This window comes from Serinus canaria, chromosome 2 (genome assembly GCF_022539315.1).
Source record: "Serinus canaria isolate serCan28SL12 chromosome 2, serCan2020, whole genome shotgun sequence".
Classification (NCBI taxonomy): Eukaryota; Metazoa; Chordata; class Aves; order Passeriformes; family Fringillidae; genus Serinus; species Serinus canaria.
Genome location: NC_066315.1, coordinates 67,456,496 through 67,482,872, shown reverse-complemented (window position 1 = coordinate 67,482,872; position 26,377 = coordinate 67,456,496). Strand labels below are relative to the sequence as shown.

The window sequence follows — 26,377 nt, the reverse complement described above, 5'->3', positions numbered from 1 at the left end:
ATGGCTTTCAGTGAGACCAGCAAGCTGATCTGATTTACTGTGTTGCCACTCAAGTGCTCATGTTGACAAAAGTTAAAATGGCAGAAGCTGCAGCAGATAGATGTGAATGCAGGGAATGTCTCCACTCCCGATTTTTTTGGACTCTCTGGCCCTACATTCACTTATACCAACCCTGAAATGACACCCTCTTTCCCTGCCATTTATGGACTTTATGGAGGGAATGACTTACTGATAATTTTAGTTACTAATTGAATTGTAGGAACCTCCTTTCTGTAACTAAAAATTTTAGTTACATGCTAATGAATGGCAATGCTGCAATACGCATGGTGCCACACAAGCAGATCTTGAGTTTCATTTGCTTCTTTAATTGTATAGAAAAAACCTAAAATTTAAAATAAAACTGAGTTAGCAGGTTATGAAACTTGTAAGATAAGGATTCTGAGATAAGGAATTAAAGTTGCCTAGTGGAAAACCAAAATATAATTGTATAACTCAGTATCATAACAGCTATAAAATAGAGCTCCCTCAAAGCAGCTCCAGAGTTTTTGATTTTGCAACTTTCATAATGCTCTTTCAAAGTTTCCTGTGCACGTGTAATGTAATACAAGCTCATTTGAATCTCTGATTAAGTATTTTAGAAATGCTGAGAAAAAAAGGAGATAGAGGAATGTGTGTTTTATAGGTATAAGCAAGCAACAAAAGGCACCATAGCTGAAAGAGAGTGGAATGAAAGGCACTTACATCATACAGCTTTCCTGCAGTAAAACTCTAAACACACCAAGGATTCTTGAATATTCCCTTGAGGTTGCTTATTGGCACCTGCAAAGCAAAAGAACTCTTTGTATTGTATTAATTATAAAGTCTCTGTACCACTACAAATAATGCAAAAGTACTTGCTTTTTCACTCTGAGGGAGAAGAATAGTCTATACCAGTCAACTTTGTAAAATAACTATTACATTAATTACTTGAAATTCTATTTACAGAATTCATTTTGATGTGCTTGGAATTTGATTGAATTGTATGAATTTTAATGAAATTTTAATCATTGATTAGAGAAAACGTGTGAAGTTTGCAAAAGATGGGTCCAAATCAACAGAATCACTCTGCCTTTATAGGAAGTGGACTTTGGTTTGGTAACTAAATTCATTATCAACAAACTCATGGAGGAAACATTTCCTTTGTATGGGTGTATCTACTTGGAGATTGTGTACCTGCATAAAATGAGTTTGACTGGAGCAGGCTGGAGCTGCATTTGCAGAGTGGACTTGGGAGATTTATCAGGCTTGTCACCAAGGGGATGACAGATGATGGCCAGGCTGTCCTGCTGGTCACAACTTGGCTCAGAGCAGAATACTGAACCAGCTAATTGCTCAAATAAGGTGGTCTCTACAGGAGTGATTTTCTTTAGACTGGACCAAAAGAGAAGAGGCCCTCCCTTTGCTACTCTTCATATCACCAAAGCCAAGCAGATTGATGAGTAGGAGAACTTCTATTTGCACTTGAGAGGTTGAGCATACGCACGATGGAAGGTTTTTGTGCTGTTTGAACAATAACTATTCCCACTTTTCTCCAAATAAAGGACAGTTGTATTCATGTTCTTAAAGGATATTGTAGAAGGGGAAAAGTAACTTATAGCAATAAGTAACAAGGTTTGATTTCAATTTTCAGAACAAAAAATTAACTGCATGAAATGGAAGTGGAAGGGTCTAGGATTTCATTATTTTGTTTTTAAGACAAGCAATAGGATTAAATCACTTCAGACTTTTTTGCTAGCTCTGGCATATAGCAGAAGAGACACATTGTAGGACTTAGTGAGACTGAGTCAGCAGCTCTTTTCATCAGAGACTTGTCCTAGTGATTTAATTGTGGAACATATTCATTTTTCTGTGTTTTGAAACTGTTATATGTTATAAATATGATTTATGTGATACAAAATTAATGTGCTTATCTTGCAGCAGATGACACATTGGAGGATAACTGCAACTGAATGTGTATTGATTAAAAGAATCCCTTCTAAGTCATTATTACAGAAACTTACAACAAAAACACAACCAAAATGATTTTGTGGAAGCTGGAAATTGGTTGAGAAAAAGGTAAACTCATTTGGGGATGAGGAGAAAAATATTTACACCCATTTTCATGGATTGTCAGCAATACTGCAGGCTCTCTGAAATAACTGTGAATATTAGTAAGTTTTGGAAAATGGTTCCACCACTACAGTAGTTGATCCAAGTGAGTAAAAGCCCACTTAATTAAAAGTAAAAAACATAAGACTGACACATTTGAAAAGTTTGTTGAGCTGTAACTTGAAAGCTGATTTGGTGGATACTACTGTATCACAGAATGAGTTAGAAAAGGCTTCAGGGAGTGTCATAACAAACTGTACAGGTTTTTTTGCCAAGTGTCATTATTTTCTATGAATGCATTGAATTATCTGGTAAAATGGTTTGAATGTGTCACCAGGTATGTCATGCCCACCTGCACTTGAAGATTATGTCTGAAAAGATCAACAGAAAATCTCTACAGAGCAAATTTTACATTATTCACACCTTGAAAATCAGAAATGTCAAAGCTATTTGCCACAAGTGTATAGCAGCTTGATAGTATGGACAGTGATGGAAATCTCTATTACATATTTCTCAATTTGTTCTATACATAGCAAAAGTATAAAAAAGCCAGTGTGAAGAGTATTAGTAAAAAATTATCTGTATCAGACTATCAGACTAAATTTGACAGGTTTTGGGGTTTTTTTTACAATTAATTATTTTGTTAGGGTTGCAAAAATAATGAAACTTACGTACTCTAACTAAGGTGACTATTTACATTTAACTAAATTAAAATATGCTTTTCTGAGCAAAATCACTTACTGTGGTGGCAATATGGGCTTCCTAAATATTGTTAGTGAATACTGAAGTGCAGCAGTACCGCTGTAGAGTTTAATAGACTAAGTTCCTGACATCACAAGATATACCATCTACTGTTTTAGATGGCTAAGCAGAATAGGAAAAAGTATACAGAACTTTATTCCTCAAATCTCATTTTGAAAAAAAAAACTTTTTTTGTGTATAACAATAATGATAATCACCATTATAAATTATAATATTTTTTCTCTTCAGATTGAAAAGATCTTTAAAAGATCTTGAAAAAAATAACTTCCATGTCATTTAAAGGAGAGTAACAGCCTCTTTCAAAAGCTGGGGGGAAAAAAGGAGTCTTAAAGAGTCAATGAGGTCCTCAAAACTTAGAAGTGCCTGAAAACTCTATTCACAATGAAATCTGACCAAGAATGTTCTTCTCTGAATGAAAGTCAAAGCTGATCAGTCTTGGTCTTTTAGACCAAGGTTCCTCTTGTGCTCGTCAGGATCTTCAGAAACTGCTTGAGCACAAGGCTTGAAGGAATACTAAGTTTCCAGCGACGCTAAATTGGAAGGGACTGTTGACTCCCTTGAAAGCAGAGAGGCCCTTCAGAGGGAACTTGATAAATTAGAGGGCTGAGCAATGCCCAGCTGTTCAACAAGGGAAAGTGCCAGATTCTGCAACTGGGATGGAGCAGCCCTGAACATACAGACAGAGGCTGCTTTCCAGCCTCTCATATCTACAGAATGAGAGGCTGGAAAGCAGCCCATGGAAAGGGACCTGAGGGTCCTGGTCAGTGGCAAGTTGAACATGAGCCAGCAGTGCCCTGTCAGCCAGGAGGGACAAGCATGTCCTGGGGGGCATCAGGCACAGCATGGCCAGCGGGCAAGGGAGGGCATTGTCCTGCTCTGCTCTGAGCTGGGACAGCCTCACCTCCCGCGCTGGGGGCAGTTTTGGGTGCTACCATAAGAAAGACATGGAGGTGTTAGAGAGCATCCAAAAGAGGGCTACAAAGATGGTGAAGGGCCTTGAGGGGAAGCTGTGTGAGGAGTGACTGAGGTCACTTGGTCTATCCAGCCTGGAGAAGAGGAGACTGAGGGCAGTTACAGCTTCCTTGTGAGGGGAACAGGAGGGCCAGACACTGATCACTTCTCTGTGTTGATCAGTGACAGGATCCAAGGGAATGGCCTGGAGTTGTCAGGGGAGGCTTAGGTTCAGTATCAGAGAAAGGTTCTTCATCCAGAGGGTGGTTGGGCACTGGAACAGGCTCTCCAGGGAACTGGTCAGAGCACCAAACCTGACAGAGTTCAAGGAGTGTTTGGAAAATGCTGTCAGGCACATGGTGTGACTCTTGGGTGTGGTCCTGTACATGGCCAGGAGTTGGACTTGATGATCCTTCTGGGTACCTTCCAACTCAGGATACTCTATGATTCTATGACTCCATATTTCTTATTACTACTGTCACTAAGAGAAAAACTGTAGACATACATTCACTTGATTTGTTGCATGCAGGAGAGAAGAGATGAGAACAAATTTAAGCAAAGCTCATGTAGGTTTACATTACAGGATTTGTTTCAAGATTATGATCACAGAAGACAAGGTGATATAAAAAAAAACTCAAAACACTCCAAGAAATTACTATCTGATCTTTCATATTTTGTGTGTTAGTTGAAGACTTAGAAATAAATTATGATGATGCTTGATTAGCATTTGTCAATAATCCAAAAATTTAAATTTCTCATCAACTTTTACCTTAGTAGACTCTTAACAGCCAGAACTTGGAATTCCACAAAGGAATGGAAATGTTTTCCCTCTCTCCAGGCATATGATTGTTTTCTGAACTAATATCCATGTAGAGACTTTTAATTTTTGCCAATTACTTTTCAAAAAAAAAAAAAATTATAATTCCCCAACGAGATTTAAATAGAAATTGCATTTCTTCAGCAAGCCTGAATCAGCAGGACATCAGTCTACATGTTGAAGACTATTTATAGTGAAGGGGAAAACCTGTGTATGTGCATAGGTGTCTTGCTTTAAGGTTTATATTCGACTGAAACCAAAAATTCTTCTCTTTATATCCCAGAATGCAAAATAAATTTTTACCTTGGGTTGTTCTTCAAAACCCAAAGACCCTAACAGCCATGCAAACACTGTAGTAAATATTTTTCAGTGTGTCAAGAACTGCATAGAGTGTGAGTATTAATCTTCAGCTTCATAAATTCCTCCCACGCCCTGAGATTCTAAATTAGCTGACAGGGTCAAAAATTCTCCTTAACCAGTTGGACAGAAAATGAACTTACTTACCTTGTACACTGCTACATTTTCATCAGCAGCAATGTAATTGTGTTTCATGTTACTGAGAAGGTGCCTATGTTGGAAGATGGCAAGGACTTCTGTGGCCAGAATAAATAGGAAGGTAGAAAGTGGAATTTGAAAATATTTATATTTCTCTTCAATAACTACTGTGTTGTTTCATCTCTGTTGAGAACATACCTACAGCTGTTCTCTTCAGCTCTCTTTAAGAAAACTACTATTGTATTTCCTTATGTCACATTTCCATAATAACACTGAGCATACGTTTTGTTTATCTGACCTTAGAATTTCAGATAAATGCAAAAGTATTGTAGTCAGTTCTTTCATTCATGTGTCTGTGTTTATTTTATTTTTGTCAGATATTGTTTTCTTCTTACACAATGTAATAGGAATGTGGCAGTGACAAGTGCGGGTGTGTCTTGGAATAATTTTTCATGCTGAATTTGGATCTGTCTTTAATATGAGGTTTATGTGCAAGACATAGGGCACTGGATGCATGACTTTCAGATCTTGATGTGAATTTTCACTTCCAGCCAGGTGACAGACACAGACATGTGAACACCTGGGTTGACCTTCTATGGTTGAGAGCATTCCTGCAATGGAGCAGTACTATCATTAATATCCCCACTGATTTGTAAACTCACTCCTGTAAGCCAGGTTATCTGAGCCAATACACCTTTTCAGAGCTGACTGTGTCAGTTATTAGAGGTTGCCTTTTCTTGGTGGTGAAGGAATTGTGAGAAGCCATTTGATGACTCTCAGCATGACTATGTTATTTCTGCATATCCCTATGCAATGGATTGGTTCCAGCTGGACCTTAACCAAAATTGAACTAAATACATGCTTAGGCGCTTTGGTGTTTCTAAAATCTCCTTTTCTCTCATGCTTTATTCCAACTGCTAAATAAAGATGTCTTCTTTTAAGGAGCTGTTTGTCAATATCAAAAGAAAAACAGGTGCCTGAAACCAGTCAGATCTGCAGCATGACAGACATTGGTACATACAGCATAGCACTTGCCTCCTGGGTGAAAATAAAAGAAGAGCAAGACGGCACACAAACACCAACCCAGCATCAGACAAGTCAGAGAGGAGCCAGAGGTGAAGGCACTCCTGTAACATTGGAAATGACATGTTAGGACTCTGGAAAAGGCTGATACTGACTCCATTGTTTACTACAGTAACAACTCTCTGAAAAAAAAAAAAAAAAAAAACCATAACACTTTTGAGTTTATTACCCCTTGAATACATACACATTCTCTGCCTGTGAATGAATACTTATCTTCAGCAAAATTATATTTGCTGACTCTGGAAGTTGCTTTATAAAACTTTGACCTTTGAAGTCAATGAGAGTATTATCACCTGACTAATGGGGTATGTCCATAAAGCATAAAAATCTGTTTTGTCTTACTAAATGCCACTTGCTGATGATTTTCTTTGGCATGTTTCAAGTAGGCTCAAGAAAAACTAATGAAAAGGATAGAATTTGAAATAAGCCCTGAGCCCTTGGCTTTTCTAGTTTCCTGCAGAAGCAGGGAAATTTCTTCTGTGATGCCATCTCCAGTTTCCTTGACATGTTCCACATGACAGAGTCTCAGAATATAGCCAGGAAGATGAACAGTTACTGTTCTTTGCTCTGGACTTAGACAGTTTTTAAAGAAATAGAAATGATTTCTGATACATTTTTAATGATTGACATGGGTTTTTTCCCTTGACATTCTGCAGAAATTTTAGCAAAAAAAGTCTATTCATTTGGGAAATCCCAGTGTTCCAGACTGAAGGTGTAGAAAATCCTTTTTTGCACTTTAGAATCAATTCCACATACAGAAACAATTTCAGGTAGTTCTGAGGTCTTTTGCAGATACTCCTTTCAAGACTTCATCTTGTCTGAACCTTGAACTACTGCAGTCAAGTTAATTAGAGCAGCCTTTACAGGTTCAAAAGATTTAGACAACAATTGCAATACTGTTTTTAAAAATTTTCAAATACTTTTCAAAGAGTTCCTCTCTGATATATGTATTATATAGGGGGAAAAAAGGTAACACTATGATGTTACCTGTTATATATAAAGATACTATCTTCTGCACTCATTTGGGCTGACCTGCATGACTAATTCATGACTATGCTATTTGTGAGTAATGGCATCATCCCATATTTATTTTAAAGAACTTTATAATATGTAGTGCTTATGCATGCCTGTGATGATCCAAGATTGTATCCTTGAGGACTGTTACACTGTTTTATTATAGTCAATACATACAGCAATGCCTACAGTTAATGCTGCTTGATGCTTTCAAGTATAAGCATTTTACATTGCTATCTTTGCTGAGTTTAAAGCACTTGGATTGCAACTTTTCAATATATGACCCTTGATGAATACTTTGAAGGAACACTTCATCTGAAAAGATTCAGTTGGTGGCTGGGTTTGGAGGGTTTTTTGTTGTTGTTGTTTGCTTGTTAATTTCTTTCTTTCTTTTTTTCCCTAGAACAATGTTAAAAAAAAAAGTTACTCTTTGAATAGCTTTTGTAGTTTTCATTATTGGGATGTGCCAATAATACAACCTGACAGTGGATTGACTCCTTGAGAAAGTACTTGCTGGAGTGCCTTGGTATCTCCTTTGCTCATTTCTTTTCCTCATTGCTGCCTAGTGATCTTAGGTAAGATTACAAAAGTAGATGTAAGGAACTTCTTAAGGCAGGAGTTCCTTACAAACCTTGTTCAAACTGCACTCACTTCAGTGAGCCAAGATGACAAAAATACAGTAACATCAACCAAAACTGCCACAGGCATTTAGTTAATTTCTCCGTTTGATTAGGCATGAGTTGAGATCATGATCATTTTGATTTATTAACTTTATTTTGTTGCTTTTAAAAATAATACATGTGTTGCAACACAAAATAATTAATAACAAAATGAAAGATAGTAATTGCGACTTGGTGTGTTTGACTTTCTAGAAGAAAAGTCATTCCCCATTACATTCCTGTAGAAAGACTGATAGAAACACATCCATGCCCTTCTAAAACACAATCTCCTTGTGTGAGGACAATGAACACAGTCCAAGATGACATGGAGGCTTGATGGCAAAACCCAGTAAAGTGTTTACTAGTGAATTTACCTTTGTCTATTGATAGCAAAACTTGTATTATGACACCAAATGATCACCAGTGAGCAGCTGCTAAAATATAACAGAGCAAATCCAGTAGAATTCAGCCTATCCTAATACAGGCAAACTTCTGGAACAAGGCCTTTTGTTCCAGCACCGCCAGTCTAAACAACAAGGCTATTGACTGCATGTGCCAGCCTTTGTTACTGGGGGCTACCTGAAAAGATTAAAATTGCATGAATCTGCAATTTCACTTCCATCAATTCTCAGCTGCAAAACCTCCATCTGTAAACTGACCCAGGAGGAGCAGACTGTTGACTTAAGCTTCTATGTTAAAGGGTCATACTGTCATATCCTATCCCTAGAAAATAAATTAATTTCCAGTGCTAGTGCTAGATAAGTCTCAAGAAGCTGTAGCCTAGTTTTTATCTTTCATATTGCCACATTTATTGCAAAAGGTCTTGAATTCATCTACGGACCATCAGTCAAATCAGTAAGTTCTTTAGACAACAGAAAGGAAACAAAATGGAAGGCATTCAGACCACTTCCTCTTCCACTTTGTCACAATTTTACCAAGCTATATACTGACATGAACATGCTTCTCCAAAAAGCAACTGCTTGTGAGTCATCTCTAAGATGAGCCACTAAAGATTCCTTACCTTTTGCACCTCTTCCTTTACAGAATATATTATTATTTTTGTTCAGGCTACATTGAATCCAGAGTGAAACCTGCAGGCTAATGATGAATCAAGTCTACATTTTACTTTCCCTTCTCTATGCTGAAAGGCAGCTTGCACAGTTTTGTGAAAAGTTTTTCAAGCACTAAGCCGAACATTAGCATAATATTCTTAAATGAGTCAAGCTTCTGGTAAGAAGTACTGGTAGAACTAGGCTGCACTGCATAGTGCTGAAAAAATCTACATTATGATGATTACAAGAAGACTAAATTGTCCTGGTTCTTGCCAGGACAGAGGGAATTTTTGCAGTAGCCAGGAGGGGCATGGCTAGGACCCAGAGGTTATTCTGTACCACCTCACATCGTTTTCCAGGGATGGGGAAAGGCTCCCTTCCGAGTCAGCACAGTGTGGCAGAGGGAGCGGCTGGCTATTGTCTATTGTCAGGGAGCTTCCGTGGGAATAGTTTGGGTTTTGTACCCCCTGTCATTGGTGTTATTGATCATAGTGTTTGTTTTCTTATCTCATGGCTGTTTCCAATATATTGGTGTTGAATCTTCAAACTGAAAAAACCCCATAGATCCTAATTTCGTATTGTTTATTCATAAAAAGGCATTTCTATTGCTTTAGAAGATAACTTTCCTCTACATTGTTAAGTTTTCCCTTTTTCAGTTATTTAAGAAGGTTGTGAGGCTTTTTTATTTTTCTCATCTGAATGGAAAAAAAAATTATGTTTTTTTAGTGTTTCTCTAATTATCAGAAGAAACATCCTGTTCTTTCTCGTTGTTTACAAATGTCCTTATTTTCCTAAAGGAAAATGGCTAACAGTTTACCACCCAAATTAACATTCTCTTCATAGGAAAGCACTGGTTATAGGATTTGGAAAAGACTTGATAGGCCATGTTGAGAAAAAAAATGCTGGAGATTTTTGCACTCTTGAAAATCAACCTGTAAATACTAAACCCACAACCAGAAAAAAAACCCCAAAGTTCTCTATGAAAAAATATCCTGCATGAGCTGTAGCAGAATATGTACTTCTTTAAAAATCTGTAAGGCTCTCTGCATTCTCTGCAAAATCACAGCATTTCAGATGTCCCTATTCTCCATGTACTTGCTCATTCTAAAGTGTACTTAGTCATGAGAACACAAATTACAAATTCAAAGAGAAAAGCAAAGAATGTCTGTCTTTCAGATAGAGTACCTACATTTGCATCAGTCCTCAATCTACAGCTTTCTTAGATTATGACACCTCCTTTCAAAACTGAAGAGGACATTCCCTAATTTAATGTTCAGGTAATGTACTCTTCATAACGATCATTACATTGACTATGAGAACGAGCAAATTGTTATGGCTGATCAGACATTTAAAGTGTTCTATAAGGATAAAATTCCCCTTCGATGCTCCCATCCCAACCCAACTATTAAGCTAGGATTTTGTTTTCTTAGTCCTTTTATAAACCTGTTCTCATCCTCACCAAGGCAAGGGAAGATGCATTCCAGTGGTAAGACAGTACTACTTTGAATAGAGCCAAGGAGTTCAAGGACGTAGCTATAAGTTTTTATCTCTGATGTGGATGTAAACAACTAAACTCTGCTGGTGACCAGTAGGGTGAGCTGAAAGGGCGAGCAATGCCATTGCACAAGATTATTTTTATTTTAGATTTACAGTTTGAGACTTTTAAACATAAAATCATTTTAAGTTAGGTAGTATTGGTACATCCTCACTTTCTATGTGTGTTCTCCAGTCAGCTGTTCAAATTGCCTTTTCCATGGTGCTTTCACCTCATTCAAAGAACAAATCCTCTTCTAAGAATAAATCAGTAATGTGTAGAATGTATGTAGACTAACCAGGGATGTAAAGTTATTGATCTCATCTCTGTCAGCATTGGCTTCATGGTGTCCATAGTCAGGGCTATCTATATCTTATCTCTATCTGTTACAGATGGAAGTTGTTGCAGGTAAGAGACCAGTTTCAAGTGTTGCAGAACTAGAAAGGTGGGTGGTGGAAGTGTCAAGAGAATGCACAAAGAGAAAAGCAGGTCCTGTAGATAAAACTTGCATTCTGCCCATGTAATTTAGTCCTAATTCTGTTGTAAAACTTCTGTTTGATATTAAGCAAGACATTAAAACATAGTCAAGCATGGATTCTAAATATAACTCTGGAAAGCCAATTCAAGATATTGGGTATCTAGCTAGAGGTACAAAAGCATCTAGTATTTACACCTGTAAGAATTTTCAATAAAAATGCAGTATCACTAAAAATTTAATAATAAAAGATACTATCTTTTATTAGGTTTTTAAATCTAGGCCTCTTAGATGAATGGCAGAAGTCAGTGGACAACTCTGACAATATTTGTTATAATTTCATGTCTTAGTTCTACATGGGTAGAGAATGGATTAAAAAAACACTCTTATTTAATGGGCATATTGTAAAGAAAAATTATTGGCTCCTAAAAAAATGGCTACAATGAGTCTATCATTGAACTCCACAAGGAAACAGTAGTGTATTGATCACATTCTTTCAAAGCAAAAATTTGGGGAAACTGTCTTTATCAATAAAGAACTAAATACTCTAATGTCAGTCCAAAAAATTACCAAGAATATGTTACTCTAAATATTGCCATTCCTTTCTCCAGTTATTTAAACTGGATTGTGTTACTGTCTTAATCCAATCTAGAATCAATGTTTTTCAGATCAATGGAAGGAATGTCTCAGTAGTTTAGAGAAATAGGAGGTCCTCTCTCCCAGACTTTCATGTAAAGAATCTTGTCCAACATTTGATCCTTCAAGTGATCCCACTTTCCTCCACACTTTTTCGTGTGTCGAAAACTATCAAACTTTTATCTGCCTGAAATGGCCTCTGTTGAAACTGCACCCACTACAAAATGGGAAACATAACCCTCAGCTCTGGAGTGTTGGAAGTACAAATTGCAAGAAATACTTTTTTCTATAATTTCTGTTTCTCCATTTTAACTTAAACATCTCAGACCACTTAGAAGACAACAGACTGAGATGGAAATGAGGAAGAGGTGAGGAAATTCAGAGGGACAGAATTTACAGAGATGAGCTACACCCCAGAAGTTGTGGGCAAATGAGCATCAAAAATAGGAGAGAAAAAAATATTAGGTGCAAAGGGATATTATGCATTCCAGACCTAAACTGTCATCATAACTTGGCCATTACAGAGATTTAAACCATCCAGTTGTCTTAGATCAAGCAAGACTGGGTTATAGAAACATGAGTAGGATTAATCTCAACTTTCTCTAAGCAATTGCAGAATAGGTGACATAATTCTGATCAGTTAAAAAAAAGTCAACAATACAAATCAAATTTAGACTTTGATTCAGCTGACCAGACATAGGCATCTGCATTAGGATGAGATGAAACATGCTGAGATTCCACCAATGATGCTGATTATCTTTCCTTTGACTGTGAAAAAGTGAATAGGATGATTTGATGAGGTGTTAATGCCTACAGCACAGACCAGACCATCCCATTTAGCCATAGCAATCCTGCCTTTTGAAATCCTTCAGCTAATCACTGGCTGTATCAATGACTAAATGCTTCCTTCCTAAGCCTTACTCCCAAATACTAAAAGGCAGATAATCACCTTAATATAACCAAACAGAAGTTACTGATAGTCACTTTATTATCAAGAGTTATGATCTTGTGCATAAATCTCTGCATATGAAATATGGCTGTCATCCCTCAACTAGAGCAAATCCAAGAGATGTAGACCCATTCCCATCCTATACAGATCTCCATGATATTTTCAATACTGTAAACTTTCAGCTAGCTGTGACCTACCACCACAACTTTCAAATGCAGCTGTTCCACCATCTATGAAGATTTTTGTAGACATTACAGTGGCACAAAAAGAGGTCAAAACTGAGTTGATCTTTCAAAGGAACTTGATTCCATTGTCTGTATTTTACCCACAAATTAGAACATTCTTTACTCAGCTAAACAAAACAGTTGTCCTCCTGACTTTACCAGGAGTGCCACTAGGGCAATTGCCCACTTCAAACTGGAACCTCCGTTTGCACATTGCAAAACTTCCTGCCTGGCTGAAATTGTCTGCTTCTTTCCCAAGGTGGATTAGCCAAGGCTGTTCAACCACCTCTGAAAACATTTGCTGCCACTGTCAGAACTCAAACTGGCCTGGCTTTCCAGTCTTCCTAGACTGTTCCATTACTGCATTCCATACAACTTCTCTTCGGGAGATATTTCTATGCAATGTTAGGAAAGCCATTTAGGAAGTTGGCAGTAAGGCTGGCTTCAGCAAACAAAATCTTGTTGAAATTTGATGCGTCCTGCCTCCAGTGAGAAACACATGAAACACCTTAAGAAATAAGAAAGAAACAGAGATTTCGACAATTCATCACGCAACATTTGGACAACTCGATTTTTTTTTCTAGAGAAAGCAAGATGAGAGCAAGCTAACATTTTGTGTAGCAAAATACAACTGCAAAAACCCGTCACAAAAACCTGGTACCTCTCAGATACTTGAACCATAGCACTATCACATGGTATTTTCAAATAGTGTGATTGATTCTCCTGAAAAAGTTTTACCAAGCAACAGAGACAAAAGATTAGAATGGAAGGCAAAAAGTAATTAATGGCAATGCAAGCAACAAATATGTGTAAAAGAAGGAATTCTTTCACTGAAAATGAATTGTGGAGCATGGTTAGAGCACTAAAAACTAGTGTTAACTGAGCTTTGGCTCTTCCCTTGAAATATGAAAAATGTAGAAGTACTCATCAACAGTACTTCTTCTGAATCATCCAGAAAATTGAAATACTTAAGACCTGGTTTACTGCAATGGTGGGACCCTTAGTTCAGATTAAGATGCTCTATTTTATGCCTTTGCAAAGCAAAGTTACATCTTCAGCAACCACTGCCGCCATCTCTTTGCTATCATGTGAATACTGATTACCCTCAAAGGCTGTCCTTCAAAGGGAGGCTACAACAGTGACACCACTCTGTGCACAACTCAAAAAGGATTTGGCCCACCTCTTAGGAATGGTGATTTAATGCTCATCTCCAGAAGCCAGACAGAGTTTACTACACCTTAACCATCCTTATTTTTTATGTAGGCCCATCCTTACACCAACAATCCTGCTCCTATCACTGAATGACCCCTTTTTCACCACCTTAGATTAAGCCTAGCCCTTAAATATATCAAAGTGGATTAAAAACCTTTTTGTAGACCAGTTAGAAGGAATGTATGAAAAATATGAAAGTTCTTAGATGTTTTATCTGCACAAATGATGTCCATCTTGAAGACCAATACAGAATTTCAGTTATTGAGATGCAGGATGTTGACCTTGGAGACATGGACATATTTGTCATAAAGAATGGGCAGATTAATCAAGTCTGAGAAAGGAATCTCCAGCTCTTTCTACATAAATCATCCAAAGCCCATAAATGGACCAACATTTCTGAATGACTATCTGCTGGACAATGGTCCAAAACTTGTCCATCAAAGTAGAACATTTGAGAACATTTTTTTACGAAGACCTCTGAAAGACTTTGAAAAAAAAACCCAAAACTTTGGTTAAAAATGAGTTGACTCAATGGGTTGGTTAATTACACAAATGTGATGAACTCTGTGCCAGCCTGTGCTGTTCTGTGGCAGACAATGGCTCCCTGGCATGACAAGGAATACGAAACACTCACTGGAACAAACACCACGGTGTGACAGAGCACACAGTTTGGCATTCCTGTCCTGTCACTGGTTTTGTCCCACTCTTCAGCCTTTTTGAGATCAGAAACTATGCCTTGAAGAATTTTCTCCCAAAGAAGTAACTCCTTACATCTACCTTTGCATAACAAAGCCTTCCATTCATCAGGTTCATGGCTAGCTACCCAGCACCTCATGTGAGGCACCCCTAGATGACACACGAGGTGACAAGAACAAGTTGCGAGGTGACAAGAACAGGTTGCGGGGTGTAACTAGCGATGGACTCATAAGCAGGTCAACAGTTCAGCTACTTTCTGTTGGCCCATCATCCCACGGAGGCCTTGGCGGGGCCTTCCCGGCTTGGCAAACACGGTCAGCCGGGAGATGGAAGGCACATATCCGGTGTTGGCAGCCACCGTCGAGGGCTGTTTAGTTTCTTTTACGGCGAAGGCATCCAACCAAGGAAGTTTGGACGGGGAAGAAGCGCGTGCAGACGCGTTATATATGGCACTACCGCAGGGCGATGGACTGGGCGATGGTGGAGCCCGCGGGGGAGCGGAGCTCGGAGGGTCGCGGAGGGGTGTCCACGGGGGGCTGCGGACGAGGACGGGCGGGGGCTCGGGGGCGTGATGGGAGCCCTGCACGTGCGCGGGGCCCCGAGTCCTCCCACCGCCGCCCCGCTCCAAACTCCGCGTCCGTCCCGCGGGCACATCCCGCACCCCCGCACCCCCCCCCCTCCCGCTCCCATCGCCCGCGGTTTCCCGGGCGCGGCCCCGGGCGCGCGCCCCCGCCGCCCCCCGCGCGCCGCCGGGCTCAGCTGAGCAGACAATGGGAGATCAAAGCCGGGATGGGGTGGGGGGAGGAGGAGAAGGAGCAGCAGGAGGAGGAGGATGGTGCCGGGCGGCGGCGGGGGGGGCGGCTGGTGGAGCCGGCGGGGCGGAGAGCGGTGGTTCGCGTGCGGCGCTGCCTCTCTGCGCTCGATTAGTGTTCCTGGGGAGGGAGCGGGCGAGTGTAGCCGCCGGCGGACGGAGGGGTGCGGGGGGGCGGGGGGGGGCGAGCACGCGTGTGAGTTCTGTGTGCGCGGGTGCGCGCGGCTGCGTGTTCTCGCGGGCGCGCGCTCGGTCGCGCGCTCGGGTGCGCGCGCGCCGGGCTGTGCGAGGGCGAGCCGGGAGAGCGAGCGAGTTGCGCAGCTGCCGTGCGCGCACCCCCCCGCCGCCGCCGCCGCCGCCGCCGCCAGCGCCAGCAGCAGCAGCAGCAGGGGCAGGAACAGGAGCACCTCACTGGCATTTAACGAGCGGAGCTGCTAGTTGCGCTGGAGAGAGACGCGCAGGGAGGAGGAGGAGGAAGAAGAAGAGGAGGAGGAGGAGGAGGAGGACGGGAAGAGGAGAAGGAGGAGGGGAAGAGGAGGAGGAGGAGAAGAAGAAGAAAAAGAAGAAGAAGAAGAAGACGAGGAGGGAGAAGAGGAGGAGGAGGCCAAACGGACACCAACTGAAACAAAAGTATTTCCAAACCAGCACCCAACTCCACCTTGTGAGGCTCCCACAGCATGGCTTCCGAGGAACTCTACGAGGTAGGAGCCCCCGAGCCCCTCCGGCCCTGCCCCCGGCCCCGCCGGCCACCCCACCCCACCGCACCCGAGGCGTTTTTGTTGCTCCCCGAGAGCGCCGCCGGGCTTGTCACCCACACTTGCCGCGGCTGCTGCCCCTTCCCGCTGGGCCCAGCGCCTGCGTGTGTGCCCAGCCTGGCCCCCCGCCCCCCCTTCCCTCCCCAGTTTTGCTGGAGGAGGACGGAAATGTGACTGAACGGAGGAGACGGCAAAGTGTTACCGTGGCCTGCGCTCCCCCCAGTCCTTTCCCCACGTTCACACAACACTTTGACTCCGGGAGGAGAAGGGGGGTGCTGGATGGGGCGAGCAGCGCTGACAGCCCCGGCAGTGAGCACGTCGAAGTGCGAGCCCTGCGCTGTGCAAAAATGTGAGCAAAGCCGAGTTATTGCCTCTGTCCGGGCCGGGGCGGGGGGGGCGCGGGCGGGGAGGAGGAGGAGGAGAGCAGGGGGGCTTTCCTCTTGGATTTGTGTCCATACCAAAGTCCTGTGCCACCATCGTGTGCCTTGGCCGTGCAGCAAGCTGCGGCGGTGCAAAATACTAAAATTTCAACTCCTCGGCTCTCCGTGCTCCAACGGTAGGGTTGAGGTTGCGAGAGAAGCCAAAAAGATTGAAAGTTAAGGCTTTGACACGCCATCCTTCACTCGTCACTCGGGAGGTGGTCAAAGCGTGTGCTGACGGGGGAGGGAGGTCTTGGGGTGAAGAAGGGAACAAGGTGACAGCCGAACTTTGAGTTTCCTATCTTATGTCTGGCAATTTCACATCCTTGCCCTTAACTGAAAAGCATCATGGTTCTCTTGGATTGAACTTCCTTGTTTTTATTTTTGCAAGAAGTTATCCCCGGGAGTGAAAAGCCGTTGTTGTTTTGGAGCTGTTCTTGCCTTTTGGGTAGAGAAATGGCTTCCCAAAACCAAAAATGCTCTTATCTGATAGTTAATATGCGTCCAGACAGTGATCTATTAAAAATATATATCCAGAGGCTGGAACTCTTAGGGTTAAAAGGAGGCAGATAGCCATCAGGACACTTGACAGAAGATGTCTTACCCTACAGCTGGTGCACATGTATCTCTCATTAGCTGAGTTACATCTGTGATGCCATCGGTGAACAGACCCTGTAGAAGTCAGTGGAAGGTGTCCCGGGTGGGCTTGTGTTTTAAGCAAGTTGTCTGTCAGCAGAGGTGCTGAACTGGTAGACTAGAAAGAAGACTGAAGGCCTCTATTCCCAAGACAGATAAATCATGGTTAACTGCTCTGCCAAATGTCCCCATCCTCACAATGTAGCTTAAGCCCTTCTTGAAGGGATCATCCCTGAAAGTTGGAGAAAAATTTAGGAACCACTCTGCATCTCAACAGATTGTCAAAAACTTGCTTTGACTTTGCAAAAAGTTCTGTTGGGTTTGTGGAGTTGGGCCTTTAGACTGTGCTGCGGCCAGTTCTTGCTCTTCATGTGTTGCTCTTGCTCTTCATGTTGTCCATCTTTTGATCAAAGATGGACAACAAGATACCAGTTTTGATGGGCACTAATAAATGACCAGGAAAACTCTGTTTGCTGGGCATTGGACTGAGGCTAAGAACGACCATTGTGCATGACTCTTCTTGGCTGTCTTAAATCGTGTTCAGAATGTTGACTTGTTGGCTCAGTAGTCTGTGGGGCACAGTCGTGCTCTGGGCAGGTGGCGTGTAGTGGCCATTGCGCAAATGCCGCTCTTGGAAAACACCTGAAGGGATACTTTTAAATTTTAAAAATCAGACACATTCCTTAATTGTGCAAGTGCAAAGTTTAGTTAAGATGCCAAAATTGTTAATGCTTTTGGACTCACATGTGGTCAAGCTGTCTCTTTTTTCTAAATTGTTGCTCATTTTTGACAAGTTTTGTCTTATAATGAATTTTCTAGCCATGTCTGAAAAACCATAAAATAATAAGTGGCTTAAACATAGTGAGCACTAATTTGGGAAGGACATAGCTGTGAGTAGACTTGAAATGTTAATTTTTAAGTAATTGAAACTGTTTTGTGAACTACCTGTGTTATTGATGGTGGGTTTACTTCTGTTTTGTGGTCGTCTTATTTATAGCTCATGCCATACAATATTGTTTGAATCTGGTGTTTGAAATCTGCTGCCATTTGCTGTACTTCCATTTTTCCTTCTGGATCTTGATCTAGTGTCTTGATCAAAAAAATGTTGTGTAATCTATTTGCAATTGTTAGCTTAAGTATGAATGCCAGCTATTTCTGCTGATATGTGTCATGGTTCTTCCAAAATACAAATGAAAAATCCTCTTATAAAAAATGAAGGTAAGTCTGTTTTTCTTTTTTTTTTTTTTAATCTTAATGCATTCACTTATTTGTGGGATTCTTTTTATTCTGGATGTCATCCCTGAAGAGAGGGAGCTGATGTCTATGTAGGCCAATGATTTGAATTCAAAGATCAAGACCTTGAAATCTACTAATGGATTGGCAGTGTGATTGGGGCTGGCTGTGGATCCTCAATCCTCAATGTCATTTGTTCCTATGCATTTTAGAGGTTGTGGTGATGACTACCCACTATTTGTTTTTTTTTTTTTTTTTTTTTTTTTTTTTTTTACTGGGGTAGAAACATTGAAGAGACTCTTTTTTCTAGATAGAAAATGCAGCAGTCAGTAATGTTACCAGCCTATATAGGTGAGGCAAATAACATACTTCTTGTGTTTGCAAGTTTGTTTCTTCAAGGGACAAAGGGATAGTGAGGTGGACAGACATGGAGAAGCTGGTGAACAAGACAGGTGAAGGAAAACTTAAGAAAAGGTGCATTGGGTTTTTATTTCCCCAAGTTTGTTTCAACGGTGTTGACATCTTGATGGAACCTCTCTTTATATGTGCCTGCTGCGATTTGTTGGTGTGGTTTTTGAAAAATCCTTTGTACAGCTTTTGGTCAAATGGTAGGGTTACCTTCTTCAATGTGACAACTTACCTTTGGCTAACTGACCGTTTCCCACAGAAGATTGTGACTTGTTCTCATCATCTTCACTGGAGTAATTAGAAGTAGAACTCATTTCCAAGGTTCTTTCAGAAGCAAACTATGTTTGCTCCCTCTGCAGTAAAATCCCTTGACCCCCTTTGGCAAACTCTTGCAAGTGATGTCTGGGATTGAAGTCATCCTGAGTTGTGGTTGGCATGACAAGTTTGTTTGATGAAATGTGGAAATGATTCCATACAAGTGCTTTGTGGGAGAACTGTGTGCTAGCCAGCAGGTCAGATGTACCAAGTCGTGGTTGGTAGACAGCTACTAATCTGTGCTGAGTTTGGAGGAGTCTCTTCCTCATAAAATTCAATAATTTGTTTTTGTATTCGGTGAGGTGGAAATGCAGTGATGTTCTCTGCTGTTGGACATTGTATCTAGTCAAATTACTAAGTGCTTCTGCCTTTCTTCAGGGAAGTACTGGTACAGCTGATACCCATAATATACATGGCCCTCTGGATCCATTTGTGTAATTCTGGCTAGGCTTGGGCCATGACTGCTACTCATGTCAAAACATTTTCACTGGGTTTTACTGATAAGTAAGCAGAACAGTTTGTGTGAACATTGCTGGTGTACCTGTGCCCTGATGCCTTTTCTCTGTGTTTCACATCGGCATTGGTCATAAACCTAGTGTTTTGAGGTGTGTTAACAAATTTCCATTAAAATATTACAGATTAACATACTGAAAGTTCTGTACTTCAAAATTATACATTTTTGTATGTTTTATAGAATGGAAAATATAATTTTTTTTCATTCTTCCATTGCCTTGCAAAAAACATATGCATTTTTTCCTACTGGTATCTAATATTCTCAAGGTGATACTTCACTTTCAATGATGATTCAGTACTTTTGGTTTTATTTTTAGAACTAAAGCCTTTGACATTAAGTTATACTGATACAGTGAAATTACAAACTGAAACAAATTTCAGGAGCAACTGGCTGAAGTTCTATGGCCTGGCATTAAGCTATGTGTCAGGTTTAATCACCTAATAAGTAAGCCCAAAGACACATATTCCAAGAAAATTTAAGCTTTGTATGTAGAGTAGTGGCCACAAGTCAAAAAAAGTGATCCTGTGGGCTGTTCTTCATTGAGTGTGCTAGTCTTTTAAATGATAGAATGTAGAAAACTGTTGGAGAAATGCTGTCATTTTGTCGAAAATTTGATACCATATAGGAATTACTCACTTAAACCCAAAGTTTCTCTCACGGCCCTAGTAACACTGCAGCGATCGAATCTTCATCATGTTTTGTGTGCATTTACTGGAAAGTTGAAGCATTTGTTTTGCTTAAGATAACTGAAAGGGTGAATCCATTATTTGCAGTATGCAGCTTGGAGTTGTAGTATTTAGTGGCTATTTGATGAAAAATTACTATTAAAAACAAATTAGAATTGGCTGTTCAGGCAATGGCCTGAACAGCCAATTTTTTTCCTAATTGAAATGGGTTGTTTTCATTCAGCCTGTCTTGTAGGAATTCCAGATTGTCTTGGGATCTGTCTTCTGCTGCTTGTTTCTGATGTGCTGATTCCCAAGACCTTGGTTAAAGATCTTGTTCATAAGGAGGGACTTATAGTCATTGAGGTGTAATGCCTGAGTTTTTATGAGTTTATTTTGACAACTGGTAGAAATGCTTATTTCAGGAGAGGTAAAAGACACAAATTTGCTTGACTTACCAACAAAGTAAGACTTGGAATTTACATCAGATGAGTTTGTGTTGCTTCCACTCCTTAGGAACTACACATCTGACTTAAAATAGAGTTGGGGATTGGTTGTTCGTCCTCCATGGGTGACTTTCACTTCTTTAAACTCAAGCACGAATGCAAGAGGACTGCAAGAGCAGAGCCATCACATTTACTGTAAGAAACTTGAATTTTCCATGTTCCTTGCCAAGCTGCTTTTAACCAGCCTGATTAGCCCCAGAACTCTGGACAAAATTGAGGACTAGTGCCCTGTCTTCTGGTGCTGCTGCAGGGGAAGTGTTTGAGCTGCCCCTGGAGTTTTCTCCAGTGTGCCTTGCCCTCCATGATGCCACTGGCCTGGCAAGGCTCAGGGCTGCTCCCAGGGTGAGCTCAAACACATGCAAGGAGAGGAGTGAACCTCTGTCTGTGTCCCATGTGGAACACAAATGGTTCACAGATATGGAGATGTCTTAGCATGTTTTATGCACAAAACTCCTTTGTATGTACACGTACTAAATCAGTATAGTAAGAAAAAATGGTTTTATTTTTTCTTGCATTCTTTTGAATTGCTCATGTCCATCACAGACAAAAAAAAAAAAAAAACATGGAAGGGAGGGAAAGTGGGAAAGAGATGCCTCATCCATAAAGCCTGTGAAGCTCTGATAATTCTTAACCTTCACAGTCTGTCTTTTACTGTGATTTAATTTATTGAGTTTTTTTGGTCAATCAGAGATTTATTACTCTGGTGCCAGTCACATTTAGAGTTACAGAACAATTACTTCCAACTTGCAAGACTGTACTATCACAGAAGGTTGCTTCCACTATGCTGACGTTCAGTACCTCTTGAATGAGGATAAATTATTGGACACAAAGAACTTAATGAGACATGCCACAGCCCCTTGTTCTTCAGGAAGGTTGGCGTAGCTGGAGCAGCATCAGTGATGCTGTGTCCCTTTTAGACTTCTCAGTAGGTGCAGCTTCATTTCTTCCTGACTGCTGCAGCATTTCTGATCTGTGCCAAAGCAGTAGAAAAAACCAAGTTACTAATAGTTATGCTTTCATCTTATTCAACCAGACTATGTGATAACTGGATGTGCAGATCTGTTGGATATAACAGATAAGCAGCCCTATCATGCCACTCTTATTCTTCTGTAATAAATTCCAAATCTGCTGTTACTGGGCAGTGTATTATTTTTGTGTATCTGTTGGAAGCACAAGCTCCACAAACTGTATTTGCAGGGTAAAAAGGGATGCACATGTCTCTCCCTGTTCTCTTCTATGCCTTTGAGGTTTTGAATGGCTGGATGTCACATGCTAGATATTATGGGTCAATAAATACAGGGTTGATTATTTTTTAAATCTTAGAATAAAAAATTTGTATTTATAATCAACCTACCATGTGGTTTCTCTGACAGGATGCTACTAGTACAGTAAAAGTACAGTATTTTATATTATTAGACTATTTTCCAGAGCTGTAGTATCTCTCTAAGAAGAGTTTTTATTTTTCCAATTTCTGATGAGCTTTTACTATTTACACACAAGAATTTTATGGTCTTTGAAATTATTTCTTTGAACTTCTCTCCATATTACTTAGAGGAAAAGAAAACTGGTATGTTACTGGCTCAGTACACTGTAAAGGCAAAAATATTTACTGTTTTCATAAACATCCTCAGAAGATTTACATATGTCCCTTAATGGTGACCTGTGGCAGATATTTTTCCAAGGCGTCTATTCATATGTATGAATACACAGGATGGATGTGGATTAAAAAGCATATTTTAATCATAGATTTACATTTTTAAGTCACTTTAAAGCCACATTGGTAGGATTAATTGTAATATAAAGCAGCTATTTTCTAAGTATCTTTTAATTGTAAATTAGTTGTATTGAATAGTGGAACTATGTAACTCAGTTTTGTTGTGGTTCTTCAGTGAGGCTTCACATTTTATTATCACAGTACATACAATGAATTAGTAAAGCTCAGATCAAATCTTTCTTCTTGGCCATGTTAAGTCTGAGGGTTTGTTTCATTTCTTTTGTGGGGAAAGATAAAATATGTATTCAAGCGACCTAACCACATTTATAGTTGTGCTTCTTTAACTCTTCTGCCCCCACAGTTTGTTACACCTTTTAAAAAAAAATGTGTTAATGTTCATTCTTTGCTGATTGTCATAGCAGCAAATGAAAAATCAAAACTCTGTTATATTTTTAATATCCTGGACTGAAGAGGAAGGATCTCTTCTCTTCTCTCTCTCTCTTCTCTTCTCTTCTCTTCTCTTCTCTTCTCTTCTCTTCTCTTCTCTTCTCTTCTCTTCTCTTCTCTTCTCTTCTCTTCTCTTCTCTTCTTCTCTTCTCTTCTTCTCTTCTCTTCTCTTCTCTTCTCTTCTCTTCTCTTCTCTTCTCTTCGTTGTTTGGGTTGGTTTTTCGTTTAAATGACTGATTTTCATTTTGCAGAAACATTTAAATACTTCTCTAAGCATCTTCACTTCCTGTAATATACTGGATTATGGAAATTTGCTTGGTTTAGGGGAAAAAATTTGGCTTTACTTTGGAGATGCCACAGTTTAAAGCAAGTTGTGGCAAGTATATTTTGATGTATTTATCACAGAAAAATGTTACATGTACGTTTTGTAAATACGTATGTAGGGAAACCATTGAGGTACCATTCTTAAGAGTGTTGAAATGGATATATATCAACTTCAAAATACTTTCAAGACTATGATGTGTTGAATGTTGTATTCAGTGGATATTCAGAAGTTGGTAATTTATGAAGTTCCTTCCATTAAATGCAGTTCTTCAATGAAGCATCATCAGAATATTGATAACATTTTTGTTACCAATAACTAGATATATGAAGGGTAGAAAACAAGTCACAGTAAATTGTGTGAGAGTTAACTGGAGTATAGTTTGGCTAGTTGTTAAATCATGCTGATTTGTTGTGTTTTGATTTCAGCACCTGATTTTCCCCAGTTCTCTGTATGTGTGAAACACAGGTCATGACAGCACAGTGTGACAATTCCATTTCACTTTTGTGTTGAGGTCACTTACAAAGTTAAAACCAACAGACCTGAGATTGTGTCTGTAAGAAATAGTGGGATTGTAAGGCTCTATGTACTAACACAAAAGATCCATCCAGTTCAGCACCCCAGTTCCTATCACAGGCCCATCATGTCTCACTGTAGAGCAAAAAAATGGGGTATGTGGCACAGCAATAGTCATTGGGAGCTTTCATGGCTGGCTTTGTCGAGACAAGGCAGATTTCAGCCTTGGTTATAAAATACTGGCAGCATAACCCGAGCTGCCCAGATATTCCGAGGCCACATTCATTACCTACGCACATCTGCCAGGGGCTTGTGGCTGCAGGCCACAAATATATTGTTGTTCCTGAATTCTGTATTAACTTGAACTCAGATTTTTCAAGAAGAGGTTGTTGGTGTATGTGATCAAACAAAACAAACACTAACTCTGTGTAAAACTTCAAGTCATCAGCTTGAGGTTATGTGCTCTAGATACCTAGGGAGTCTTCAGCACAGACTTGATGTGCTGAAGGACTGTATCCCAAAATAAGGTCTAGCTGGCAGCTGTATGTAAGTACAATCAGCCTAGAAAATTTGGAGAGAGGAATGTGCCCACAAAATAAGACAAATTGTAATAGCACTTGTAATAATAACTCTAGGAATTGATCTCATTATTTGAAGTTACTACTATTTTGTAAGTATAAACTGTAGTAGATTGTACTGAAGTATAATATATAAAGTTAGGGGGACTGATGGAAAACTTTTTTGAAAACAGGAAAAAAAAAAATCTTTTTTTTTTCCTCTGTCGGCTTTTTGCCATGTAGTTACTTTATAACTTAACTCTTAGGTGGCTAGTCATGTTTTCAAGACTAGCACTTTTTTTCTCACTTATTTACTTTACAGATAAGGACCAAACTTGATCTTGGATTAGCAGTGCTTTCAAAGATCAAAGAAGCATAAAGTAAGAGCAATGATGTTTATGTCAGACAGAATCTTGAGCTTTTGTTCTTAGTGTATTTTTCTGTGGAATTAGTTTGTAAATATAGTTATGCTAAGTAGATATATTCACAGCAACTTGTCAGTTGAGTGAGCATTTCCAGCAAAACAATTTCTAATGTTTCCTGAAAATGATGCTTCGACCTTAGCTCGCCACCCTCTTTTGCAGCTGAAGGAGTAACTAACTAGATGTCCAAGCATTCCCAAGTGGAACAGAAGATTTAATGGAGTGCAGTTTTAGGGCAGTCAATCAATTTTCACTTGTGATGTAGCAAAGTCAGAAGTTTCAAAGAGAAAATTTAAACTGTTGGTGCACACCAGGTTTTTTGTAATATATGTATGTAGAGAAGGTTAAAGCCCAGCTTTGAAATTTTTTCTCCTCTTTGTCTGGTTCATGTGCTTTGGGTTTTGATTTGATTGTACAAAAGGGAATGTGTGGAGTGGGAGGAAAAAAGGACACTTGATCTCTATTTGGTTTTAATCTGAAAAAAAAATTCCATAAGACAATATACTACAGAAGTCTAGGACAGGTTTATCATTATATAACTTTTGAAAGCATTGGCTTCCAGAGAATTAACATTGCATGAGCTGTATTTTTACCCAGGTCATCAAGGAATGATCAATAACAACAAAGAGTTTTTTTTCCCAAATGCCGAAGGCAAGTAGGTTAACTTTCTGTTTCAAAAGATCCATCAGTGTTTCGCATTCTATTTCACTCCTGTTAGAGGCATCTCTCTTCTGTCAGAGCAGCTCCTTAATTGATTTGTTTTTCCTCTCTCCCACATTGTACTCATCAGCTCTCCTGAGGTTTGTGCTTATTTATTTAAACTACCCAAGAATAAAATATTAGGATCTGAATGAGAAGATGGAAATCATTGTATTTGAGGATGCTTCTTTGAGATGAGACATTGGAGGACTGCTGAAACATAGAAGCTGGTGGATCAAGCAGGTGTTGATTTGACAGCTTATGTCCATGACTTCAGAAACCCAATGGATATATTTTGTGTTACGACTTCATAAAACTTTAAGACTATGCAAAGATGGGATCTTGTTCATTTTTTCATCAGCAGGATACACATCACAGGTGCAGGCAACCTGTACCATGCTTTTCTACTTTCTTAACAGTAAAGATTTAATAACCCGGTTGCTTGTCTCTTAGTGGATTTTTATTTAAAATCCTTACTGAGAAAAATCATTAAAACACCTTATCTTTAAAAACCAATTCTTTACATAGATTGATTTAGATTTTAAGTTCAGTTTTGCCCTGGAACTGGTGTAATGCAGAGCAAGTATATTGAATAAGATGGTGTTTTGGGGGTTATCTATGCATGGTACAAAACATGGATTTAGTGGGGAGATAAAATGAGTGCTGGGATGTGATATGGTTTCTGTCCCCATGAACATTAGGTTTTGAGCTACTCATAGTGACAGATTGTCCTGGGTTAGGGCAAATTTGGG

General features: G+C 39.8%; 2 protein-coding genes across 3 annotated transcripts in view; one reads left to right on the top strand and one right to left on the bottom strand.

Annotated features, from left to right (window-relative positions):
• Window positions 1–26,377, bottom strand: part of LYRM4 (LYR motif containing 4) — a 615,895-nt gene that overhangs the window by 353,623 nt on the left and 235,895 nt on the right. The gene's annotated exons all lie outside the window — the stretch shown is intronic.
• Window positions 15,691–26,377, top strand: part of CDYL (chromodomain Y like) — a 104,722-nt gene continuing 94,035 nt past the window's right edge. The window contains exon 1 of one of the 2 annotated variants that reach the window (XM_050970545.1): window positions 15,691–16,198. Coding sequence is in view for 1 of the 2 variants with exons in the window: in XM_030228153.2 (XP_030084013.1) it covers window positions 16,175–16,198 (24 nt within the window). In the remaining variant the exon portion in view is untranslated. The remainder of the gene's footprint in view (window positions 16,199–26,377) is intronic. The other variant, XM_030228153.2, reaches the window with a different exon arrangement.